General features: G+C 43.6%; 2 protein-coding genes across 4 annotated transcripts in view; one reads left to right on the top strand and one right to left on the bottom strand.

Moving 5' to 3' along the window:
* Window positions 1-14031, bottom strand: part of SUPT6H (SPT6 homolog, histone chaperone and transcription elongation factor) — a 33364-nt gene extending 19333 nt beyond the window's left edge. The window contains exons 1-8 of one of the 2 annotated variants that reach the window (XM_027625480.1): window positions 13846-14031; window positions 3820-3961; window positions 2877-3035; window positions 2704-2780; window positions 2152-2344; window positions 1833-1917; window positions 945-1218; window positions 240-341 (exon numbers count right to left, since the gene is read on the bottom strand). In XM_027625480.1, the coding sequence (XP_027481281.1) occupies window positions 240-341; window positions 945-1218; window positions 1833-1917; window positions 2152-2344; window positions 2704-2780; window positions 2877-3035; window positions 3820-3928 (999 nt within the window). In that variant the 5' untranslated portion in view covers window positions 3929-3961; window positions 13846-14031. Of the gene's footprint in view, window positions 1-239; window positions 342-944; window positions 1219-1832; window positions 1918-2151; window positions 2345-2703; window positions 2781-2876; window positions 3036-3819; window positions 3962-13841 lie in introns of both variants that reach the window. The other variant, XM_027625479.2, reaches the window with a different exon arrangement.
* Window positions 14032-14252: 221 nt separating this feature from the next.
* SDF2 (stromal cell derived factor 2) lies at window positions 14253-23919 on the top strand. Of its 2 annotated transcripts, XM_027625483.1 has the most exons (4): window positions 14290-14461; window positions 14726-14882; window positions 17770-17966; window positions 23249-23919. In XM_027625483.1, exons 2-4 carry the CDS (start codon window positions 14774-14776, stop codon window positions 23534-23536), a joined length of 594 nt encoding a protein of 197 aa, XP_027481284.1. In that variant the 5' UTR covers window positions 14290-14461; window positions 14726-14773; the 3' UTR covers window positions 23537-23919. The 2 variants fall into 2 exon arrangements, with proteins under 2 accessions (XP_027481283.1, XP_027481284.1); XM_027625482.2 differs by lacking the exon at window positions 14726-14882 and having other exon boundaries at window positions 14253-14461.

Genomic DNA, 23919 nt, shown 5'->3' on the forward strand with positions numbered 1-23919 from the left:
AGAAGAAAAAAGAAACAGCAACAACGCTGTTACTTGTTTTGTCTTACCATGAGTGAAACTGTTTCATGTCAAAGGATAACCTTGTCAGATGAAATCCAAAAAAATCTCTCATACACATACACACACTCATACTGTCCTGTACTAGGCACATAGACGTCTGGGGCATGGGAGGAGGAGGTCTTCATCTTGATGAAGTGGCTTCCAGTTCGTGTCAAACAGAAGGATCTTTTTTTGGATACCTGCAGAGAAATGGTTGGTGTGGCAAAGGCATTCCTGTAGATCCAGTCAGCTTCTTCTTCTAGTTCATCATCTTCAGCCCCCTTAACTGGGATGGAGCGGAGCTGTGGGGGATAAGACAACAATGAGACTGACTTTATCCTGTATCCCCTGTGGGAAATACACACCACTTCAGGAGAGAAACGTGTGCTCCAGACACACATTTCCGGCTCCCTGGAAGAGTGTTGTCCTGGCACAAAGTAGACACCTTATGTATCTGCTAAAGAAAGAGTGCCATTTTGGGGCGCCTGGGTGGCTCAGCTGGTTAAGCAATTGCCTTTGGCTCAGGTCATGATCCTGGAGTCGCGGGATCGAGTCCCGCATCGGGCTCCCTGCTCGGTGAGGGGCCTGCTTCTCCCTCTAACCCTCCCCGCTCTCATGTACTCTCTCTCTCTCATTCTCACTCTCTCAAAATAAATAAATAAATCTTTAAAAAAAAAAGAAAGAAAGAAAGAGTGCCATTTCAAGAACCATAAGCAGCACAAGAGCCTTCTCTAAGAGCCAGACTCCCTGCACCCCCTGGTCACATGGGGTTCAAAGCCAACTTCCTATATACCATTCAGTATCAGATTGTTCCCAGACTGTTCCTCTGCTACGGCGCTTGGAGCAAGGAGGCTCAGGGCAGTGATTACAGATGGGCAGAAGGACAGAAGCTGGTGCTTTCTTACCTGGAACCTCTCAGGCAGGTCGGTGGCTCGGATTTCATTGTCCTGATCTGTGAGGTGGCTGCTTTCCAGCTCACTGGGCTCATACATCTCGAAGATGCTCCTGCGGCTCACACGTTTCTTGGTGGTCTTCTTGGGGCGTACTCGGATCTCACCCTCAGCCTCATCATCCTCATACTCATACTCTTCCTCCAGTTCTTCATCATACTCATTGTATTTCTCAAACTCATCATAGTCAAAGTCCACACCAAAAATCTCCTGGGCTTCCTGCAGGGCCCTGTGGGTGACAGCAAGAGGCAGTTGGCCCAGGTTCTGGTGAGAGGAGAGAGATGCGGCCCATGCATAGATCCTTGACTTGCCCCAAAGGAAACAAGGAACATTAAGAGAAAGGTAAATTAAAAAAGCATATTTACTGTGGAATAAAGACTTAGCTGGGGGATATTTCTGGAAGAAAAAAAGCCCATGGTTGGTATGTGCCAGTGTCAGGGATCAAAAAGCAACAGGGCAGATAGGTCCATATTCTGCTCAGCAGATCCATCTTTTGCTAAGACATTACAGTATTCCCTTACAGCAAAAGATTTTCCTGCAACAAAATTATACTTAGGAGGCCAATATATAAACGAATAAACACGGAGCTGCAGGTGCAGAGGGAGGCTGGATGGAGGCCTACACACGTGACTCCACCCTGAGCCCACAGTGGCCCTATAATGCAGAGAGCTCTCAGGGCTTCTAGGAGCAGTATGATATTCCTGCCTAGTAAAGGTTATCTGAGGCGGGGAAGCAAAAACGTTGAGAGCCGAAACGTCCCATTTTTGGCAGAAACCTCTGACATCCTCCTTCCTATGTCTACTCAGATGCCTTTATCACCGCCCCGTACCAGACCCCACTCACGCATCTGTGTATCCGGGAAGCTTTTTCCGCCATTTAGGTTTTTTCAGAGGCTGTCCATCATCATCCACAATGAAGTCATCAATGTCTGGGCAGGGAAGGAAGGGATTAGTACTCAGAGGCAGGGCATGAGCCAGGACTGAATGGCTTTAGTTCCTATGTGACTGGCCAGTGAGAAGAGTAGGGAGGCTCCTGAAAATGAACTTCTTTCTGTCAAATGCTGGGGGCCTGTGGCTGAAGAATGGTTTCCCACCCTGCCCGTAGGGGCTAGGCAATCCCAACACCCACCCAAACCCAGGCTTCCCAGCCTGATGCCACATACCTGATTCTTCATCATCTTCCTCCTCCTCCTCTGGAGGAGCCATGGGGGCCTCCACGGCTTCCTGCCCTTCTTCCCCTTCCCCATCCTGGAAGATCTCCTCTGCAATTGCCTCTTTTTCATGTTCCTCTTTGCCATATTCCTCCTCGTCGTCATCCTCATCATCTGACATTTTTTTGACACGTCGGTATTTTTGCTAGGGGTGGGAAAACCCGCCTCATCAGGGTCTGAGGGGGCTGGCAGAAGGGTGCTTGCTTGCTAGTCTCACTCCCATTTCCCCACCAAAGTTCTGCTGACCAAGGGGATGGCAAAGAACACGTTACGTGATGCTCTTTCAGCACCAAGGCCCACCCTCGAAGCTCTGACAGTCCTTTCTCTAACAGGTACCCAGATCTGGGATGCGAATCTCGTCTCCACGGCACAAGGACGCAGAGCAACTTTCTCTTCTCGGATGCTTCCCAAACTGTTCTGGAGGTGCCTCATCCCACAGAAATCACTGAATTTCAAGGCCTTTTTCCTTCATCCCCAGGGACAGAGAAAAAGAATGACACTTACTCCTCTTTTGACTTTGACACCCAAATTCTCCTCAATGAGGTCAAAATCATCATCCTCCAGGCGGTCATCAAAAGACGCTGGAGAAAACAAAGTGTTACGCACGGTGACGGGGAGTCCCCTGCTCCGCTGCAACTTCCACCCCAGCTTCGCTTGACTGAGGAGAGACTACTCACTGCGTTTTCTCTTCTTGTGGCCAACATCATCTTCTGAATCGCCAGAGTCACTACCCTCATCCTCCTCCCCTTCATCTTCATCGTCATCATCATTGATAAAGCCTTTCAGATTGCCTTGCTCATCCTGATCATCTAGGTTCTCCTCCTCCTCCTCCTCATCTGCAAAACATGCACGTTTGAGGCGTGGAGTTTGGGTAACGGGCTGTGGGGGGGTGGGCAGGGCCACCTGCTTTACTGTGATTCTCTCTTTGCTCTGAAGCTAAGGGTGTGAGGGCCATGTTAACTTTTCAGCCTCATCTAAAGATATAAGACATGGCCACTGACTCAGAGGAGCACCACCTGGAAAAGGACGATCTCCTTTCTATGTTCACCATCGGTCTTTAGGCAAGATGATTTTCCTAATTACTTGGGCTCTTCAAAATCACACTAGGGGCTTTAGAGCCACCAATCATCTTTGTTTTCCTCTTAGTTTATAAATTCAGAGGCTATATTACTTCTTTTATCCATTAATTCTTTTGATAAAACTTACGTTTACCTTTCTGTCTTTAAAGCCATTTCATGGTTCTACTCTGCTGAGGATCCTAGTGGTTGACTTTGGCCAGAGAAATAGGAGACTGGGCACATAAACCCCAACACTCCTAGGTCTCTACAAGAGGAAAACATTACCTATGTACTTATTTGTTGGTTTACTGTCTGTCCCCTCCCACTAGTGTCAACTACACAACAGCAGGGTCTTTATTTTATACTTCTAGTTCTAGGCACAGTGCCTGGCACACAGCAGACAGATGCTCAGTAAGTATTTTCTACAAATTACTGAAAATTCTCAAGCTGGTACCTCATGTGTGATAACTTCTGTGCTCAGCCTGAGCCTCTCATCAGCAAGAATCCAACTATCCAAAGCTTAGCAATAGTGGGGAGAAGCTCGAGGCTGGGGCCTCCTCACCGTCATCCTCCTCTTCCACAAATTTCTTGGTGACTCGGGGCACCACTTCGCCTTCATCATTGTACTCTTCCTCGGACTCCTCGGCCTCGCTTTCCACAAAATCAGACATGGCTGCAGCTTCTCACGGCCTGCCTAAAGATGACTAGGGAAGGAAGGAAGATGGGGATAAAAAAAAAAAAAAATTTGACACATGACTTTACAGAGTGCCCTCAAACCTTTCCACAAACAGCTTTTAGCCACATGCCACTGCTCTGCCTCCTCAATCGTTCCCAGCTAGGGAGGAGACAGTAAGAATCAGATGGCTCCATCACATCCATTTTCCACTCCTCCCATGGTTACTCCTCTCACATGTGCCTTTAAAAAGATGATTGATTACATTGGACTTCTTTATATAGAGTTGACTCTTGAACAGCAGGAGTTTGAGCTGCATGAGTCCACTCACAGGTTTTATTCGATAAATACACAGAGTACCGTAAATGTATTTTCTCTTCCATGTGATTTTCTTGACACTTTCTTTTCTCTAGCTTATTTTAAGAATATGGTATATAGTACATATAACGTGCAAAATGTGTTAATTGACTATTTAGTTTATCATGTTATGTTATCCCAGCAAACAGTAGGCTATTAGTAAAGTTTTCAGGGAGTCAAAAGTTATATGCAGATCTCTGACTGCGGGGGAGGCCAGTGCCCCTAACCCCTGCGTTGTTCAAGGGTGAACTGTAGAACAAAGGATTTTATCTCATTTATCATTTGGGGGCAGGAAGGGGTGAATGAGGAAAGAAATTAGTGTAGGAGTGATTACAGAGGTAGGGATATGGTAGCAGTGAGATTATATGACTCGCTCATAAGAGATTTGGGAAACAAGTGTGAACTTAACGCCTGGCTGCTGACAGAGTCAAAAGGAAAATTCTTTCCAACAGATTAAATGACACTTCATAAGCCTGAGCCACTTGTGTGACTACTGGTTGGGAGCATTTGGGTGGAGAAGGGGTCTCTTTAGAAACATTAGAACCATAACTCTATTTTTACCATTTACCTCCCCAGCAAAAAAACATTTTGAAAGTGACTTCCATGGCCTACAAAATAAAGGCAACACAGTTAAGTGCAAAGATTGCTGGGCTTAAGAGTAGAGATCAAAACCTGGTCCCATAATCTAGCCAATATATAAGCTAAGCAAATTATTGAATTTGTCTGGATATCAACTTCTTCATCTGAAAAACAGGAATAGCACTACCTACCTTGTAGAGTAGTTAAGACTATGACATGACACAAAGGAAAGAACCTAGTTTACAGTTTCAATAAATGTTAACGGAGTCTGAATTTGAATCGTGGGCCTAATTTTCCTTAGCATTCTGTAATTTTGTACCAACCAGTCCCAAATGTGTCTTCTACTTCCCCGCTTTCGGACTCATCCAGAGCCTGGAAATGGCAGAATCATAACATGGGAGTTTCCTGGGCCTTGTAGAACTTTATTTATTTATTTAAACATAATAAAGGGAGGGGGAGGGAGAGAGACTCCCAAGCAGACTCTGCACTGAACATGGAGCCCAGTGCAGGGCTGGATCTCACCACCATGAGATCAGGGCCCAAGCCGAAACCAAGAGTCAGACGCTTAAATGACTATCCTACCCAGGCATCCCACACCTCACAGGACTTGAAAAAACAGCACACATCACACACATTGTAACATCAAGATCCTAGATTCTGGAATCCTGAAGCTGGCTGCTGATAAACTCAGCATCAGTCCTCACCTTGTCCTGAATTATGGTCCACCGTGTATGTGCCCATTTTCCACACCTAAGACCATAAGCTTCTGGATGTTAGAGACCATATCCAATTGAAGGGCTAATAAAAACCATGAAAATATAAGTGACAACACGAGAGCATCAGAAGGCACTTTGTGATTCTGTACCAAGTAACTTATATCCTTCTAGGTGCTCTGCACAAAACAGGAACAGCTAAATATCTGTTAAATAAATTACATGCTTTTTCATATTGTTGCCACCTTCCCAGGGAAAGATGGCAGTGGGATGGGAGAAAAGAGGAGGCTAGCTAACAGTCACCTGAAATGGTCTGAGCTCTAGTAGGAGCCTTAAGTGCTATGGCTCTAATTTTTCTGAAAATTACCCTTACTGATGTCAACTTACACCACAACCAATTAATTTAAGATTGACTGAACTTAAGGAAACAAAACTGAAGGTACTGAGTTCTGGTGGAAAGGGAGAGGCAATGATATGGTCTTATGTTCAATTTCAGGCTGAGGTTTCAGATGCCATTCAAGCTTTACTGAATGCCTGCCGTGTACATACATTCTGCTCGGACCTAGGGATTTGAGGATAAACAGGATTGTTTGTTATCAAAGAGCTGACTTCTGGTAGAGGGAGAGAGATATGAAAACAAATAAGGACCACAGAACAATTTTACGTATTCTATGTAGAGAGCAGGCATAGGAAGAGAATTAGAAACAAACCAACCCACAACACTCACATAAAACCCAAGCAAAACTAATACAGGCCTTTCAACAATTAAAAAAAAAAAAAAAAAAGTGCCCAGAGCAACAGTAATCACACTTCTACCAAGTTCCACACTTAAGGAAGGAATACCTATTAACCCCTACACCGTCCTAGGAGTTACAGTGCACTTTCTCCATTCAACAAAGGAGATGACAGACTCGTAAAGTCACTTGTTCAAGTTGATACAAACACCAACTGCAAGAGCTGAGGTCTGAGTTAAAGTGTGTCTGACTCCGAAGTCACAGTTGTACAATTGTTTCTAATATATCAGTAGGTCTCCAAGTGGAGTCAGGGGACCACCTCCTCCCATCTCTCATGAGTGTACAGTGGAGTTTTCCAGAGGTAGTATGATGTGCAGTATCACAACACTGAATGCAGAAGCAGATATGAAAATCCAGCTGTTCTATTAAGGGAGACATTAAAAAGATTTGGGGGGCGCCTGGGTGGCTCAGTCAGTCAAGCGTCGACTCTTGGTTTCAGCTCAGGTCGTGATCTCAGGGTGTGGGATCAGCCCTGCATTAGGTGGAGTCTGCTCTCCCTCTGCCCGCCCCCCCCCCCCCGCACTCCTGCGCACATGCTTTCTTTCTCAAACAAATAAAATCTTTAAAAAGATTTGGGGAAAAAAAGTAAAACAGTGTCATGCTTCTCACTACTTTTGTTTTGAAAACTACAATTGTTTTTTATAAAAATATTTATGTTAAAATGTAGTGAGCTTATTATTTTTCCCCAGCTTTACTGACATATAATAGACATAAAACACTGTAAGTTTAAGGTGTATAATGTGTTAATTTAACATACCCGTATACTGCAAAATAATTTTTTTGGTGGTGCTTTATTATTATTTCAAAATGAATTAATATACCCAATTTAAATTTCTTATCTGGTAAACATCAAAATATAAAAATCTCATAAACATCAATAGATACAACTCACATAAACAAAACATTTTTGCAATCTTCAATTATATTTGAGTATAAAGAGGGTCTTAAGATTAAAAATGTTTGAGAGCTGCTATACTATATAGTTGTGACACACCCCACAGGGTGGTGATACAAGTCTTACGGTTAGATTGATGCTCTTTTTTTCCCCAAGACTTGTGTCCTTAAGGTAATATACTTTGAGTACTGTAGAAAGTGAATATCTAAAACTACTAATTAAATCTGGTGCTCTAATTTGAATCCTGACATCATGCCCACCCCCCCACCCCCCCGGCCCTGAACTAAGCCATTAAAAATAGATTTGGGTACAGCAGCCCCCACACATGGCTTGCTTTAATTAGGCTATCAGACCCACAAATTCAGTCTTATAAGGCCTCAACATCTTCACATTAAATGCCAGCTCCTGCAGACCAGATGCCCTCCAGTCTACTTAACAGAGAGAAACAGACAGCCTACCTGATGAAAACAACAGCTTTTTTTCTGTCCCGGGAGGCAGCTGGTGCTCTGTGCTACATGCAGCTTTTCTCCCATTCCCTAGGTTAGCAATAGAGTACATGCTGTGCTCTAGCGGGGGGAATGCTTCCAGTCTAGCTCACTGCCAAGACTTTCAGTTAAAAGAGGTGTGCCAGAAGCAAGCCTGACTTGCTGCAACTCGCAGGAGCTAAATGTGCAGAGGGTGCCGCAGCAGCACTGCAGGCTGAGGTTGGCAAGCAGTAACTATTCCCCAACAAAAATACTCTTCTTTTCTTTTAAGATTTTATTTATTTATTTGAGAGAGAGAGAATGAGAGATAGAGAGCACGAGCGGGAAGAGGGTCAGAGGGAGAAGCAGACTCCCTGCCGAGCAGGGAGCCCGATGCGGGACTCGATCCCGGGACTCCAGGATCATGACCTGGGCCGAAGGCAGTCGCTTAACCAACTGAGCCACCCAGGCGCCCCAAAAATACTTTTACTAGCGTATGATTATTACTAATGTATGATATCTGAGCTAAGCCCGGCAGAGTTCAGGTTTTTTTATTTAGTACTTATGCTTTTGAATTTTCCCCACATTCAGACCGTTAAGTTAAATGTGCTAGTGAAACAGGTCTAGAAGGGGCATGGGGTAGCGAAGGGAGGCTTCTCCAGGCAGAAGCACAGCTGCAGTCCAAGATGTGGCTCAAAGGGAGAGGCTGGCTGTTACCATGACATTCTCTGGAAGAGGAATGGAGCTGGGATCACATTGCCACAAGGAGGCCCTTCGCAGTCCCTCCTTTTGAACAAGATGATGTAGGAGGCAATTAAAAGGAGACCAGAGCAAAAAAAGATGTTAATTCCCTTCACTGCCAGCTTCAATTAACATTTACTTCTATATATACATATATATATAGGATTAAGCTCTGTGCTGGGACTTGGGTATATAAAAATTAGTAAGATAAGCTTTTTTACCTTGGTAGAATTCACAATCTCAAAAAACTTGTAAATAAAGTTATGACAAAGCACAATGAATGTTGTATCACAGTCATACACCAGGACTACAGGAGCAATTATGAGGAGAGAGAGATGTCAGAAAATGCCTCAGAAAAGGTGATGCCTGAGTTAAGAGGACTTAAGAAGATAATCTGGAAAAAGCAACATGAGCAGAGGCTTAGGTCTGAAAGGGCCTAGTGGTATGGGGAACAGTCCCACAAGTCTGGTGTGGAGTTTCAACTCTAAGACACTCTCTATTTTATGAGCAAAAGCCTGGGACTATTCCAAAAGTGTTCACAAGTGACTACCCAATTTGGAATTCAAAAACCTGAAAGTTTAATAAATGAAGTATTCAGAATCCACTTAAGACAAGTTCTTTTAAATTCAGAAATCTTTAAGAAAAATCCTAATCCAACCAAATCAAGATGTTAAAATAAAGAAAAAGTGAGGGGTGCCTAGCTGGCTCAGTCAGTAGAGGATGCATTGATCTCAGGGTTGTAAGTTCAAGCCCCACGTTCGGTGTAGAGATTACTTAAAAATAAAATCTTTTTTTTTTTTTTAAAGATTTTATTTATTTATTTATTTGAGAGAGAGAGAATGAGAGATAGAGAGCATGAGAGGGAAGAGGGTCAGAGGGAGAAGCAGACTCCCTGCTGAGCAGGGAGCCCGATGTGGGACTCGATCCTGGGACTCCAGGATCATGACCTGAGCCGAAGGCAGTCGCTTAACCAACTGAGCCACCCAGGCACCCAAAAATAAAATCTTAAAACAAAAAACACACATACACAAAACAGAAAATGTTAACACTACCTATCGTCATTTTAATGTGCACACCACATTTATAGGAAATAACTTTTTTTTTTTTAAGTTTTATTTATCTGACAGACAGAGAGGGAACACAAGCAGGGGGAGTAGGAGAGGGAGAAGCAGGCCTTCTGCTGAGCAGGGAGCCCGATGCAGGGCCCAATCCCACGACCCTGGGATCACGACCTGAGCTGAAGGCAGACGCTTAACGACTGAGCCACCCAGGCGCCCCAGGAAATAACAATCTTATGATCTTTTCTTTTTTTTTTTTTTAAGGATTTTATTTATTTGAGAGAGAGAGAGAGTGAGCGAGAGAGAGCACAAGCAGAGGGGGGTGGGGAGAGGCTGGGGAAGAGGGAGAAACTGATGCCCCGCTGAGCTGGGAGCTCAATGCGGGGCTGGATCCCAGGACCCTGGGACCATGACGTGGGATCATGACTTGGGCAGAAGGCAGACGCTTAACCAACTGAGCTACTCAGGCACTTAGGATCTTCAAATACCAGAGTGTAGAAAGCATTATTGTTAATGATGACTAACATAAGTAATTTAAGAATACAAGTTTCTCTGTTCTTTCCACATTTCCTTGCAGAATAAGGACAAAAGAGGAGCAGAAACAACTGAAATATGTAACCAGAATCAGAATCCCTGCAACAGAGGCTGGGAGTAAGTTACCAGTCTTGTGCCACATACACTGGGGAACATATTCCTGCCCTAGCACAGGGGTTATCAAACCACAGAGAGCCAGATCTGCCACTGTAGCACAAAATCTGACACTGATGATATGTAAATGAATGGGAGTTGCCTGATTTGGCCAAGGAGCTTTAATTTGTTGACCCATGATCTAGAAGTACAGGAGTAATTGAAAGAATTGGTGACCAAGGTACCATGGGAGCCTGTAAGAGTGGACTCCAATCTGGTTTTGAGGAAGTGACTGAATAAAGACTGTAAGACTGTGGAGGAATTAGCTAAAGGGAGGAGCTACCCTCTTTGGTGGTCATGCAAGGAGTGGTAGTGTTGGAGGAAAGTACTTCCAGCACAAGGCCCAGGGCCAGTGGCAGGGCCAGTGAGGGCCAGCTTGACTAGAGAGAGGGAGCAGGGTTCATAATGAGTTGGAGTGAAATCATAAGGATCTTGACAGGGTAAGTTAAAGATTTTGGACTCTAAAGGTGCTGGAAAGCCCCTGCAGAGTTTTAAACCGAACTTAGCTTACTTGCTAATTCAACGAAGATTTATTTAACAAGTGCCTACTACCTGTCAGGCACGTAGGAAAAACAAAGTCCTGTTCCTAGGATATCTATATTCTGGTGTAGGAGACAAACCACAAACAAAATAAACCTTGCTATAAATACTAGGAAGGAAATAAATACCCTCACCTCTGAGAGGGTAAGTTTAGGATGAGATGTCAACAATGGGTAGGGGTGCCTGGGTGGCTCAGATGGTTAAGCGTCTGCCTTCGGCTCAGGTCATGATCCCAGGGTCCTGGGATCGAGTCCTGCATCGGGCTCCCTGTTCCTTGGGGGCCTGCTTCTCTCTCTCTCTGTCTCTCATGAATAAATAAATAAAATCTTTAAAACAAACAAACAAAAACAATGGGTAGGAAGAGGTTCCTGGTAGAAAAGGTGGGCAAGAACTTGGCATATGGTAGGAATGTCCCAAGGGCAATATGACCAGAAAATGGTGAAGGCAGCAGAATGGGAGAAAGAGGAGGAGCCTGCTCAAGTGGGGCTCTGAAAGCCATAGAAAACCACTGGAGTGCTTTAAGCAGGGAGACTTGGGTGGAAACAGGGAAAACTGAGGATATCCCTGTTGTAGCCCAGGCAAAAGATGATGGTGGTTTCGAATAGGGTGGTAAAAGCGGAGACAGAGAACAGAAAACAGATTTGAAACATATTTTGGAAGAAGTGACAGGACTTACCAAACTTGGGAAGGAGGGCAGTAAGGGAAAAGAATCCAAGATGATCCCCAGAGGTCTGGCTTTGGTAACCATGTGGATGAGAGTACGTCTTAGAGAGGGAAGATCAGGTCTGGAGCGATGGGAAAACTAAAACGTTCTTTTTTTATGTTAGGTTTGGGATGTCTAAGAAACATCCAAATGGAGCTATTAAATAGGCATTCTGTATACAATTCTTTTTTTTAAAGATTTATTTATTTGACAGAGACACAGTGAGAGAGGGAACACAAGCAGAGGGAGAGGGAGAAGCCGACTCCCTGCTGAGCAGGGAGCCCGACATGGGGCTTGATCCCAGGACCCTGGGATCATGACCTGAGCTGAAGGCAAATGCTTAACGACTGAGCCCCCTCTGCGTACAATTCTTGAACATAGAGAAGGTAGGGCTAGAGATTTGAACTTGACAGTTGCCACCTTTCAGATAGTAATTAAAGCCACGGAGACCGGATCATCTAAAGGAAGTATGCAGAGAGCCCAAGATTAGACTCTGAAGGAAATTCAACATTTAGACACTAGGTAGGGAGCAAAAGTGGCTAGCTAAGGAGACTGAGAATGAGCAACCAGAAAAATGGAGACAATCCAGGAGTTAAGTGTTAATGAAACCAAGAGAAGAGAGTTTCTTCTTCATCATCGTCGTCTTTTTTTTTTTTTTAAAGATTTATGTATTTGAGAGAGAGCGAGTGGGAGGGAGAGGAAGAAGCAAGACACCCCACTGAGCAGGGAGCCTGATGTGGGGCTCTATCCCAGGACCCTGGGATCATGCCCTGAACCGAAGGCAGATGCTTACTGACTGAGCCACCCAGGAGCCCCAAGACAAGAGAGTTTCAAGACAGGAGTAAACTGTGTTGCATATTCCAGGGATTGAGGAAGGTAAGAACAAAGTATCCATGAGATCTGGCAATAAAGAAACCATTAGTAACCTTGACCAGAGAAACTTCAACCAAGTGGTCAGAAGAGAAACCAGACTAGTAGAGCCTGAAAAATGAATAAAATTCGAGAAAGTTGACACAGAAATCTGGCTGTGAAGGGAAATCAAAAAAGGAGGATGATAGTTGGAGGGGGATGAGGGGGGTTACCAGAACATAATTTGTATGTGATGGTAAAAGATTTTTATGGAGAGGTAGAATTGGGTGACTGATTTCATAAGGGAATAATGGAGAGGAAGAATCCAAGGATTTTACACAGGATCCTTATCACAGTGACATTTATTGAGACCAAGAACATAGGAGCAAGGGCAAATTTACTTGCCTCCAAATACCATTTGTTTCCAGTATACTATGTGGGCTTCCCTTCTGGGGAAGGTCTATTGAGAGAGAACTGTGAAACGTGACAGCCTCTCTAGATTGCACCACTTATAGACGTGATTAATCTCTTAATAAGGTTTAAACCTCTTAGGGAGTAACTATGCCAATCTAATCTAGTAGCCATAGAAGCCATCTAAAGAAGATATTTGCATTGGCCGAGGGGACACAAGTGATGGAAAAAGGCTCTAAATTCAGGTGATGAGGGAGCAATCATACTTTTGTAATCAATACAGTGAATACTTTAGAACCGGTACCTTCCAAATAAACAGTGCAAGTAAGCTTTTTTCTAGAAGAAATTAATCAAATTCAAAACTGTTTACATTCACCATGTTCATTAATAGCAGCAGTGTAACTCAATACTCCTTTGCTACTTCTGATATTACAGTGAATTTCCAAGGATGTATTTTCAGAAAGCTTAGGCCTCTTATTAAAGAAAAATAAGCATCACTTCTTGAAACAACCAAGAGAAACGAACTGCTCCAGCTGGTTCAAGGGACTGCCTGGTAAGAAAGGCAGAAACTGGAAGAAAATGAAGTTTTGACTCAATAGCCCATTCTGAGGTTTGGGGTGGGCGGTTGATGGATACAACCATCTATAAAAAGTTCTAATTTTATTTTCAACAATACGGAAAAAGATGGTATTTGGCATCGCCCTCTAGCCTGATGGCCTAGCTGCTGAAACATCCGTAGGTTTAACATCCCCAGAACAAAAAATTCGATCACCTGATCCTGACTCAGAAGCCCCAAGTCCCTTCCATTCCCAAATCTTTTGGCGTGGCCCAATTTTCACAAGCTTTCGAGAGAAGGACGGAATCCCAAGAAGCCTGTTGCTACAACAGGGCGCCCAATTCACGGGTTCCGGGTAGCATAGGGCTGGGAAAAGCTCTGAGACTCTAGGCAACTACTCCGGTTTCCTTCTCCTTTTCCCTTATAGATCAGGGAAGGCCGGGGGGGGCCCCCTTCTTCCCGCATACGGCTCCCCAGTACCTCTTCCTTTACGGGACCAGGCCCTAGGAGCCTGGTTCCTCACCTGACCCATTCGAGAAACACGCTTTCCAGTTCGAACTTTACCTGCCTGAAGCCCGCCGCTACTCCGGAGCGCTAAGCCCCCACCGAGGAAAATGGAGTCGTCGAACCGAGACTGGGAAAGGATAGTACGGACCCACCGCACGGCCCCTCCGCCGCCACCGCCGCCGCTGCTGCGTCAACGTGCTACGTCACTTCCGGCTCCCTGTCACTGGGGGTGGGCGGGCCATTTCTAGCTCTCTTCTCCCACCCGGCTCTCGGGGCTTCGTTTAGGAGGGCGCGAAAACTGGCCGAAGCGGTTCAGGAAGGTAAGTGTCACAGAGACTTGAGAACAGAGCTTGGGGATCGGAAGCGTCAAGACTAGCGGCTTCCTCGGGTCGCTCTAGCCAAAGGAACCATAAAGACTAGACTAGGGCTTCCTCATTTCCTCCTCTCTGTGGTTCCGCCCGCAGCTTCCGGTTCCGGGGAGGGGCCGAGTTTCCTTCGAAGATAGGGGCTCTGCGCTGCGGCTAGGATGGCGGTGGTGTCGCTACTGTTGTTGGGGGGTTTGTGGAGTGCTGTGGGAGCGTCCAACTTGGCTGTCGTTACATGCGGCTCTGTGGTGAAGCTACTCAATACGCGCCACAACGTGCGATTGCACTCACACGATGTGCGCTATGGGTCAGGTACTGCCACCCGGGTTCGGGTGGGCTGGGAGGGCCTGGTAAGCTCCGGACGGGGCGGGGCCAAGACAAAATCTGAGGGGTGTGGTCTGGGAAGGTTAGGGGAGCCCGGGGGCGGTTCCTGAGGTCTAGAGGCGGAGAATCGGAGAATTGGGCATAATATCAGCTTTTATCTGGTGAGCTACGTATCGGGCACATTACACATATACGCTTTTGGATTTATAACATTCCTACGAGGTAGAGACAATTGTTATCCTCATTTTACAGATGAGGAAACAAAAATAAATCGCATGCTCAGAGCCTTGCAGCTAGTGAATGACAGAGACGGGGTTCGAACCAAATCTGTCCAGTTTCAAAGCCTGCTTTCAGCTACTCCAGGCTGGCACTACTCAGTGCGGGAGAGACAGACATGTAGAAAATTACAGTAAGTGCTGTACCTCTGAAGTCTTGAACTCCAAGACCTCACTCTTTGACTTTATCTTTCTGTTCTAGCTGTTTTGCATCTTAAGCTTGCTCTTCAACCCTTTTCCTTTGGCCTCTTTTTACTCAAACTTTTCTTGTAAAGAATTTAAAGCACTCAGTGGAATTGGAGAGGAAACCGTTTAGAGGGCTTTTTAACATAGGATATTAAAATGCTTGATTTGGATTCATTTATAATTTAGCAATTACTTGTGGATTCATTCAGTATAGATTTAATAAACTTTTTTTTTTAAAGTTTTATTTATTTATTTGACAGAGACACAGCGAGAGGGAACAAGCGGGGGAGTAGAAGAGGGAGAATCAGGCTTCTGGCAGAGTGGGGAGCCTGATGCGGGGCTCCATCCCAGGACCCCGGGACCATGACCAGAGCCGAAGGCAGACACTTACCCGACTGAGCCAACTACGCGCCCCTAGATTTAATAAACTCTTATTACATCCCTAATATTCTAGATAGAGGGGATATAATAGCTAGTCTCCAAGTTACAGGAAAACTGACAAAGAGAAAAAAAGTTGGTGAGATGTGAGATGCATCTAAGATGATTACTAGATTTCTGTCTTGGATGATTGATGATGTTATCAATTAAGAGAGGATGGGGGCTAGTCTATGGTTCATGATTCTCAAAACGTGTCTGACTATTTAGACTAGGAAAGGACTGGGCTGTCATTGTTGGTATGTTTTATAATCTGAGCAGCCGTTCAGTGAACACTTCCTGTGTGTCCAGCTCGCTACTTTTTAATTTGATCTAGTTTCCTAGTTTGGCTCTACTAAATCAGAATGTGGGAGAGAGGCCTGACAGTAGGAATCTGTATATATGAAAAATTCTTCAGGTGCTTCTAATGGGCAGCCATATTTGAGAACCAGATTCAATCTGTGCAGAGCCTGAGGTAGAGTTAAGTACATCATGGTACTGGGTGGGGGTGGGGAGGGAGTTAAAGATATGGGGAGATTAAGTGAGATTGCACAGGATGCACTGTGGTTCTCATTCTGGTGTCGATTTGAATCACTTGAAAAACCTGTTGAAGCATGTATAGATGCTTTTGTCCTGATCTCTAATAAGTATTTAAGAATGGATAAGGATAGAACTCTGGGTAATCCCAAGGTTTAAGGGTGGGAGAGGAGTCTACAGCCATACCACCCTGAAAGCACGCCGTCCTGTCTGATCTCTGAATGATGGGAGAGGAAGTGAAGGGTTGAACAGAACCTGAAAAAGTAGAAGGCACAAAGTATAGACTGTGGTTTAGTGAAGCATGGCAATGACCCAGGACCAAGAGAGCTGTAAGGCAATAACCAGAAGTAAGGAGGGAGGCTTGGTTTGCCTTTTTTTTTTTTTTTTTTTTTTTAAGATGTTACAAAGTCATTTTGAGCTGAGTGTAAAAGGCACCAGAGAGAAGCTGGTAGTTTGGCTACAAACATTCACCCAGATACCTGTGGTGCAAGGTGTAATGTGTTAAGTGGTAAAAGGTGAGTGTTATGAAGAGGCTGTCAGGTGGGGCCAGGAGACTGAAGGCAAAGCTAGGAGGAACAGGTGAGAGTAACTAGGAAACTGTCTTGAGTGCATTTAAAGAATTGAGTAGTAGATGAAGGCCTAGGGAAGAGAATATCCCTGGAGTTTATGTGAGAGAGTGGCCTCTGATATAACTTGACAGAAAATAATTTCTTGGGAGGCCATGTGGTAGAGTGGTTAAGAGTGTGAGTTCTAGAGTTGGGCCATCTAAGTTCAAACCCCAGCACTGGGTCTTGGTGCTGTGTGACCTGGGGTGTACTATTTAGCTTTTCTGAGACTCCAGTGTAAATTGGGGATGATAATAACAGTAATACGTACCTTAGGGAATATATGCCTGTGTCAAATAAGAATATTCAGGCAAAAGGTTTGGATTGGTATCTGACATTTATTTATTTTTTTAAAGATTTTATTTATTTGACAGAGAGATGGCAAGAGCAGGAACACAAGCAGGGGGAGTGGGAGAGGGAGAAGCAGGCCTCCTGCCAAGCAGGGAGCCCGATGCGGGGCTCGATCCCAGGACTCTGGGATCATGACCTGAGCTGAACGCAGATGCTTAACGACAGAGCCATCCAGGCGCCCTGGTATCTGACATTTAGAAAGTGCTCAGTACACATTAGCGGGCTAGCAATTATTATATGTATATTTTCCTTCTTTTTAAGTCTGCAGTTATGTGTCTATAACCTGGTACCTTTTAACCATAGTTGTATCTCTTTAGGCAGTATTAACCAAATTTAGAGGACATATGAATACTTTTACAACCTATTGATCACTCATGGGGGAATTCGGGAGCTGCAGTGATTACTTGGATTAAAGTTGACAGCAAAAGCTGGTCTCTATTGTTAAATGTGACAAAAGTTTTGATTGTGATGCATAGTAAACATTGAATAATATTAAACATGTTTCAGTTATGTGACATATACTAGGGGTTACCCAGGTTATTGTCTATAGGTGTATAATACTTGTGTATATATGTGTATGTAGTGACACATTTTAGGGACTATCCAGGTTTTTGTATGTAGATACATAATACTTGTGTTTCAAAAAAATGAACATAAGTTTATTTAGTTCTTTTTGACGCAGATTCTTAGAGTTTTCTGATATCACACATTTAAGTATAATTTATCAGATAACAATACTATATAAACATACTTAGTATTTTTCATCTATTTTTTTAATGTTGTAGACAAAGAAATATCAAGCATAGGGTTTCCTCTCCACTCCTCCAAACCTGTTTTATAATCCAGGGCACATTATTGGCCTTAGGAAAGAGGGGGATTAGGTTGAGCTCACTCTTTCCTTTTTTTCTTTTTTTTTTTTGGACTGCAGGTAGTGGGCAGCAGTCAGTGACAGGTGTAACCTCTGTGGACGACAGCAATAGTTACTGGAGGATACGGGGGAAGACCGCTACAGTGTGTGAGAGAGGAACCCCCATCAAATGTGGCCAACCCATCCGGCTGACACATGTCAACACTGGCCGAAACCTCCATAGTCACCACTTCACCTCACCTCTTTCTGGAAACCAGGTGAGGTGGCATCCTGTTGATCACTGGTGCCCTGTGCATTACTCAGTTGAGTTGTCTAATATCTTGGTTCTTAGCCCTTTCTTTTCTAGGTGTAGTTGTTCTTTTTTGTGCAGACATGGAGAAATTGGCTTTGTCTCATAAGTGTGAAGGAAATTGTTTCTGGGCAAAATAGAGACTTTACATCTAGATGAAATCAAGAAATGAGAAAAGACAAAATAGATGTAAGCATATCATAAGTCATCTTGATAAATTCTACAGTAAAGAAACACAATGTTGGGCGCTTGGGTGGCTCAGATGGTTAAGCGTCTGCCTTCAGCTCAGGTCATGATTCCGGAGTCCTGGGATCCAGTCCCGCATCGGGCTCCCTGCTCCTTGGGAGCCTGCTTCTGCCTCTGCCTCTCTCTCTCTCTGTCTCTCATGAATGAATAAATAAAAAAATCTTAAAACAAAAACGCAGTGTTGACACATGAAAACTCAACATCACTAATCATCGGGGAAATGTGAATCAAAACCATAGTAAAGATATCACTTTATACCTAACGGAATGGTTATAATCAAAACAACAAGAAATAACACGTATTGGCGAGGATGTGGAGAAAAGGGAACCCTCATGCACTGTTGGGAATGTAAATTGGTGTACGCACTTTGGAAAACAGTATGGAGGTTCCTCAAAAAATTAAGAATAGAAATATCATATGATCCAGTAATTCCACTATTGAGTGTTTTTACCTAAAGAAAATGAAAACAGGGGCACTTGGGTGGCTCAGTCATTAAGCATCTGCCTTCGGCTCAGGTCATGATCCTGGGGTCCTTGCTCTGCAGGAAGCCTGCTTCTCCCTCTCCCCCTGCTTGTGTTCCCTCTCTGGCTGTGTCTCTCTCTGTCAGATAAATAAAATCTTAAAAAAAAAAAAAAATGAAAAAACTAATTTGGAAAGATGTATACCCCTATGTTTTTTGCAGCATTATTTATAATAGCCAAGAGACAGAAGCAAACCAAGTGTGCATCAGTAGATAAATGGGTTGCTTGGGTGGCTTAGTCATTAAGCGTCTGCCTTTGGCTCAGGTCATGATCTCAGGGTCCTGGGATCGAGCCCCGCATTGGGCTCCCTGCTCCATGGGAAGCCTGCTTCTCCCTCTCCCACTCCCCCTGCTTGTGTTCCCTCTCTCGCTGTGTCTCTTTCTGTCAAATAAATAAAATCTTTAAAAAAAAAAGTAGATGAATGGGTGAAGAAGATAAAGTGTATGCATGTATACACGATAGAATATTACTCAGCCATAAAAAAGAATGCTTGCCATTTGTGGCAATGTGGGTGGACCTAAAGGGTATTAGGCTAAATGAAATGCAGAGAAAGACAAATACATGATTTCACTTATATGTGGAATATAAGAAAACAAATGAACAAAAAGCAGAATCAGACCTATAAACGTAGGGGTTGTCAGAGAGGAAGGGTGTGGGGAGATGGGCAGAATGGGTGAAGGGGAGTGGGAGATAACAGGCTTCCAGTTATGCAACGAATAAGTCACAGGGATAAAAGATACAGCATAGGGAATATAGTCAGTGATATTGTAGAAGCATTGTATGGTGACCAGTGGTAGCTACACTTGTGAACATAACATAACGTATAGACTTATTGAATCACCACGTTGTACACCTCAAACTAATAAAAGAATTGTATGTCAATTATATTCAAGTAAAAACAACTTTTTCCAAACTTTGAATAAAAATTATTATTCTAAATGATGCCAACTAACCACGTTAGGAAAATGAATTATTATGCCACTTTTTAATTTTTTTAAAAAAAATTTTATTTGAGAGAAAGCACAAGAGGGAAGAGGGTCAGAGGGAGAAGCAGACTCCCTGCTGAGCAGGAAGCCCGATGCAGAACTCGATCCCGGGACTCCCAGGATCATGACCTGAGCCGAAGGCAGTCGCTTAACCAACTGAGCCACCCAGGCGCCCTAATTTTTGTTTTTTAACTAATTTTTTTAAAGTAAGCTCTGTGCCCAGTGGGGGGCTTGAACTTACCACCCTGAGATCAAGAGTTGCATGCTCTGTGTACTGAGCCAGCCAGGCACCCCAATATTGTGCCATTTTTTTTTTTAAGCCTTGAGGTTTTAGGAGATATGGACCCCTTAATGAGTGCTTCCCTCCCACCCCCACTCTGCACATAGTGTTCCCTATTGGCATCTTATGTTAGTAAATTTCCTACAGTTTATAAAGCAGTAACGATACATTGTTATCAACTGAAGTCCATAGTTTTTGATTTCCTTAGTTTTTACCTCCTGTAGGTTTTCTGTTCCAGGAGCCCATCCTGGATACCACATTACATTTAGTTATGTCTCCTCAGGCTCCTCTGAGGTGTGACAGTTTCTTCAATTCTAGTTTGTTTTCCAATTCTTATTTTTGATGATCTTGACAGTTTTGAGGAATGCTGGTCAAGTATACTATAGGGTGCTCCTTTATTGGGATTTTTCTGATGTTTTTGTCATGATTAGATCAGACTTAGAAATCTTTTTAGGAGGAAGGCCACAGGAGTAAAGTGCCATTTTTATCACATCATGTCACAGGTACATACTATCTACATGATTTATGACTATTGAAATAGTGTTTGTGGTGTTTCTCCTATAAAGTTATTCTTTTAATCTCCCTCCCCACCTTTCTATATTGTATTTTTGGAAGTAAGTCATTATGCATAGCCCCCACTTAAGGAATGCAGAGTTATGCTCCCCCTCCTTTAGATAGAATAGCTAAAAAATTTATTTGGAATTCTTCTGCATGGGTACTTGTCTCTCCTTTACTTATTTATTCAATCATTTATTCATATCAGTATGGATTCACGAATATTTTATACTTTGAGTTATAATTCCATACCACTGTCTTTATTTTGTTGCTCAAATTGTTCCAACTTTGGCCATTGGGAGCTCTTTTACTTGTCTCCTGTGTCCATTTGACATACTCCCATTTTTGTGTATGTGTATGTGTGTTAACCCTTTCTTATTTTCTGGCACTAAAAGATATTCTAGGCTCATCTTGTGTATTTCTTGCCCCAGTCCTAGAATCAGCTGTTTCTCCAAGGAGTTGTTTCCTTTTATTGAAGAATGATATTAGAAACCATGATCTTAGCCCTTACATGAGCTTGTTGCTGCTGGGATGTTGTCTCTTTTAGGTCTTCTCACCTGACAGAACAAAGAAGGATGTGTATATGTATATAGACGTAACTATGAGTATTTTTACGTATAACATCTGCATCTGGATTATGTTAAACATGAGTTCCTATTGATGTCTCCAACTGTAATTCATTACCATTTAGATCATTCTAGCCTCCTCCCTTTACTTATTCGTAAATTTCCACACAGATACCTGGTTTCCACCACTGTCATCTATTTACTTGTTCAGTTCCATATACAAGTCTAGAATTGTGGGGCGCCTGGGTGGCTTGGTTGGTTAAATGACTTTTTTTTAAGGAATTTATTTGAGAGAGCACGAACAGGGGTTGGGGCAGAAGGAGACTCACTGCTGAGCGTGGAGCCTGATGCAGGGCTTGATATCAGGACCCTAAGATTAAGACCCCAGCCAAAGTCAGATGCTTTTTTTTTTTTTTAAGATTTTATTTATTTGACAGCGCACAAGCAGGGGGAGCAGCAGGCAGAGGGCGAGGGAGAAGCAGGCTCCCTGCAGGGAGCCTGACACAGGACTCCATCCCAGGATCCTGGGATCATGACCTGAGCCGAAGGCAGACACTTAACTCATATCCACTCAGGTGCCCCAAGTGTCTGACTCTTGATCTCACCTCAGGCCTTGATCTCAGGGTCATGAGTTCAAGCCCGTGTTAGGCTCCATGCTGGGCCTAGAGCCTACTTAAAAAAAAAAAAATACACAGCAATAAACAAATACACAATCAACAAAAAGTTGCACTCAAAACTTTACAAATATAGGGGCATCTGGGTGGCTCAGTCATTAAGCGTCTGCCTTTGGCTCAGGTCATGATCCCAGCGTCCTGGGATAGAGCTCCACGTCGGGCTCCCTGCTTGGTGGGAAGCCTGCTTCTCCCTCTCCCGCTCCCCCTGCTTGTGTTCCCTCTCTCTCACTGTCTCTCTCTCTGTCAAATAAGTAAATAAAATTAAAAAAAAGAAAAACTTTACAAGTATAGTAAGATTGTTAATTATACACAGTTCGTTTTGCCTTTAGTCTTACAGACTATTTCCAAATGAATGCTTTTAATCTAAAATTATATAGCTTAGCATGTTTTTATGTATTTCTGAAATAATCAGTAATTTTTTTAAACGACTTTCCACTTTTTTTTTAAGGTTTTTTAAATTTATTTGTCAAGAGAGGGAGAGAGCACAAGCAGGGAGAGTGGCAGGCAGACGGAGAGGGAGAAGCAGGCTCCTGCTCAGCAAGGAGCCTGATGTGGGACTTGATCCCAGGACCCTGGGATCATCACCTGAGCCAAAGGCAGACACTTAACCAACTCAGCCACCCAGGCGTCCCATTAACTTTTTTATTGCAATAGAAACTCTGAATATTTGGCCTTAAGAGGAATGGGATTAGAAGAGAAGTGGAAGAACTCTGCTATTACTTATTCTATTTCATTTAGTTCTCACAATTATTCTATAAGGTGATACTGTCATGAGTTGTTTTTTTTTTTTAAAGATTTTATTTATTCATTTGAGCGAGAGAGCACAAACAGGGAGAAGCAGACTCTCCGCTGAGCCGGGAAGCCAACATGGGTCTCGATCCCAGGACCTGGAGACCATGACCCGAGCCCAAGGCAGATGCTTAATCGACTGAGCCACCCAGGCACCCCTGTCATGAGTTTTTAGAGGAGAAAATGAAGGAGTTATACAGGAAGGAATGGAATGGAGCAGAGGTTCAAGGTCTGCTAGTCTCCAGAGCCCATCGCCTCCCTTTCAACTTGTTTGCTCATCATGTCACTTAAAATGTAGTTAAGGGAATGAGGCAGAAATATTTAAAGTCAAATAACAAGAGTAAGGCTGTAATAGAAAATGTAAAGCAAATACAGGATTACTTGCAAAGTAAGTGTTTGGAACATAATCCTAGGGCAACTGATTTCATGTCCTTTGTGTCTTTTATCTTTTTTCACAGTTTCTTCTTTTAATTTTTATTTTTAAAATGTTTTTCCCACAGTTTATTTGTAAACAACACTGGAAAACCTCTTCTTTTTTACTTTCAGGTAGCCTTATTTTTTTCTGTTGCTTCCCTCTCCCTTCCAAGCCTGTGTGTCAGTCATGCTAATATTGCTCCCATTTGTGTCTTTCAGGAGGTGAGTGCTTTTGGTGAGGAAGGTGAAGGCGATTATCTGGATGACTGGACAGTGCTCTGTAATGGGCCCTACTGGGTGAGGGATGGTGAGGTGCGGTTCAAGCATTCTTCCACTGAAGTTCTGCTGTCTGTCACGGGAGAGCAATATGGTCGACCCATTAGTGGGCAAAAGGAGGTACATGGCATGGCCCAGCCGAGCCAGAACAACTACTGGAAAGCCATGGAAGGCATCTTCATGAAGCCCAGTGAGTTGTTAAAGGCAGAAGCTCATCACGCAGAGCTATGAGTCTGGAAGCTGTGACCCATGTCACTACACAGTGTTCATGACATCTGCTCCATCTTGGGGTCCCTGCCCCAGGTTCCCTGGGCAGTGGCCATGTCACCACTGAGATGAAGACGCATGACAGAAAACAGTGGCTGTGTTTGGAAGCTTTAGCCCTTCACACTTGAATTGGTGGTTCTCCCAGAGTTTGGGTCAGTTCTTTTTGAGTACAGGACTTGCTGGTGAAGGAGCAGATATTTTTATTCATATTGATAAAACAAACTGAGGGAGATATTCCTCCTAATTGGGAAATTTTTACTCCAGAAGCTTGGCATCATGGATTATTGATGTGTGACTTTTCTCCTATTTTCTTTCTCTAAAATGATAAAGAATTTCATTATTAGTCA

This window comes from Zalophus californianus, chromosome 16 (assembly GCF_009762305.2).
Source record: "Zalophus californianus isolate mZalCal1 chromosome 16, mZalCal1.pri.v2, whole genome shotgun sequence".
Classification (NCBI taxonomy): domain Eukaryota; kingdom Metazoa; phylum Chordata; class Mammalia; order Carnivora; family Otariidae; genus Zalophus; species Zalophus californianus.

What these genes read in the sequence shown, in the direction of transcription:
- SDF2 (XM_027625482.2), top strand. Translation starts at nt 14,311, where the DNA reads ATGGCGGTGGTGTCGCTACTGTTGTTGGGGGGTTTGTGGAGTGCTGTG. An exon ending in CGATGTGCGCTATGGGTCAG is followed by an intron (nt 14,462 to 17,769) that starts GTACTGCCACCC and finishes TTTGGACTGCAG; the next exon opens with GTAGTGGGCAGCAGTCAGTG. An exon ending in CACCTCTTTCTGGAAACCAG is followed by an intron (nt 17,967 to 23,248) that starts GTGAGGTGGCAT and finishes TGTGTCTTTCAG; the next exon opens with GAGGTGAGTGCTTTTGGTGA.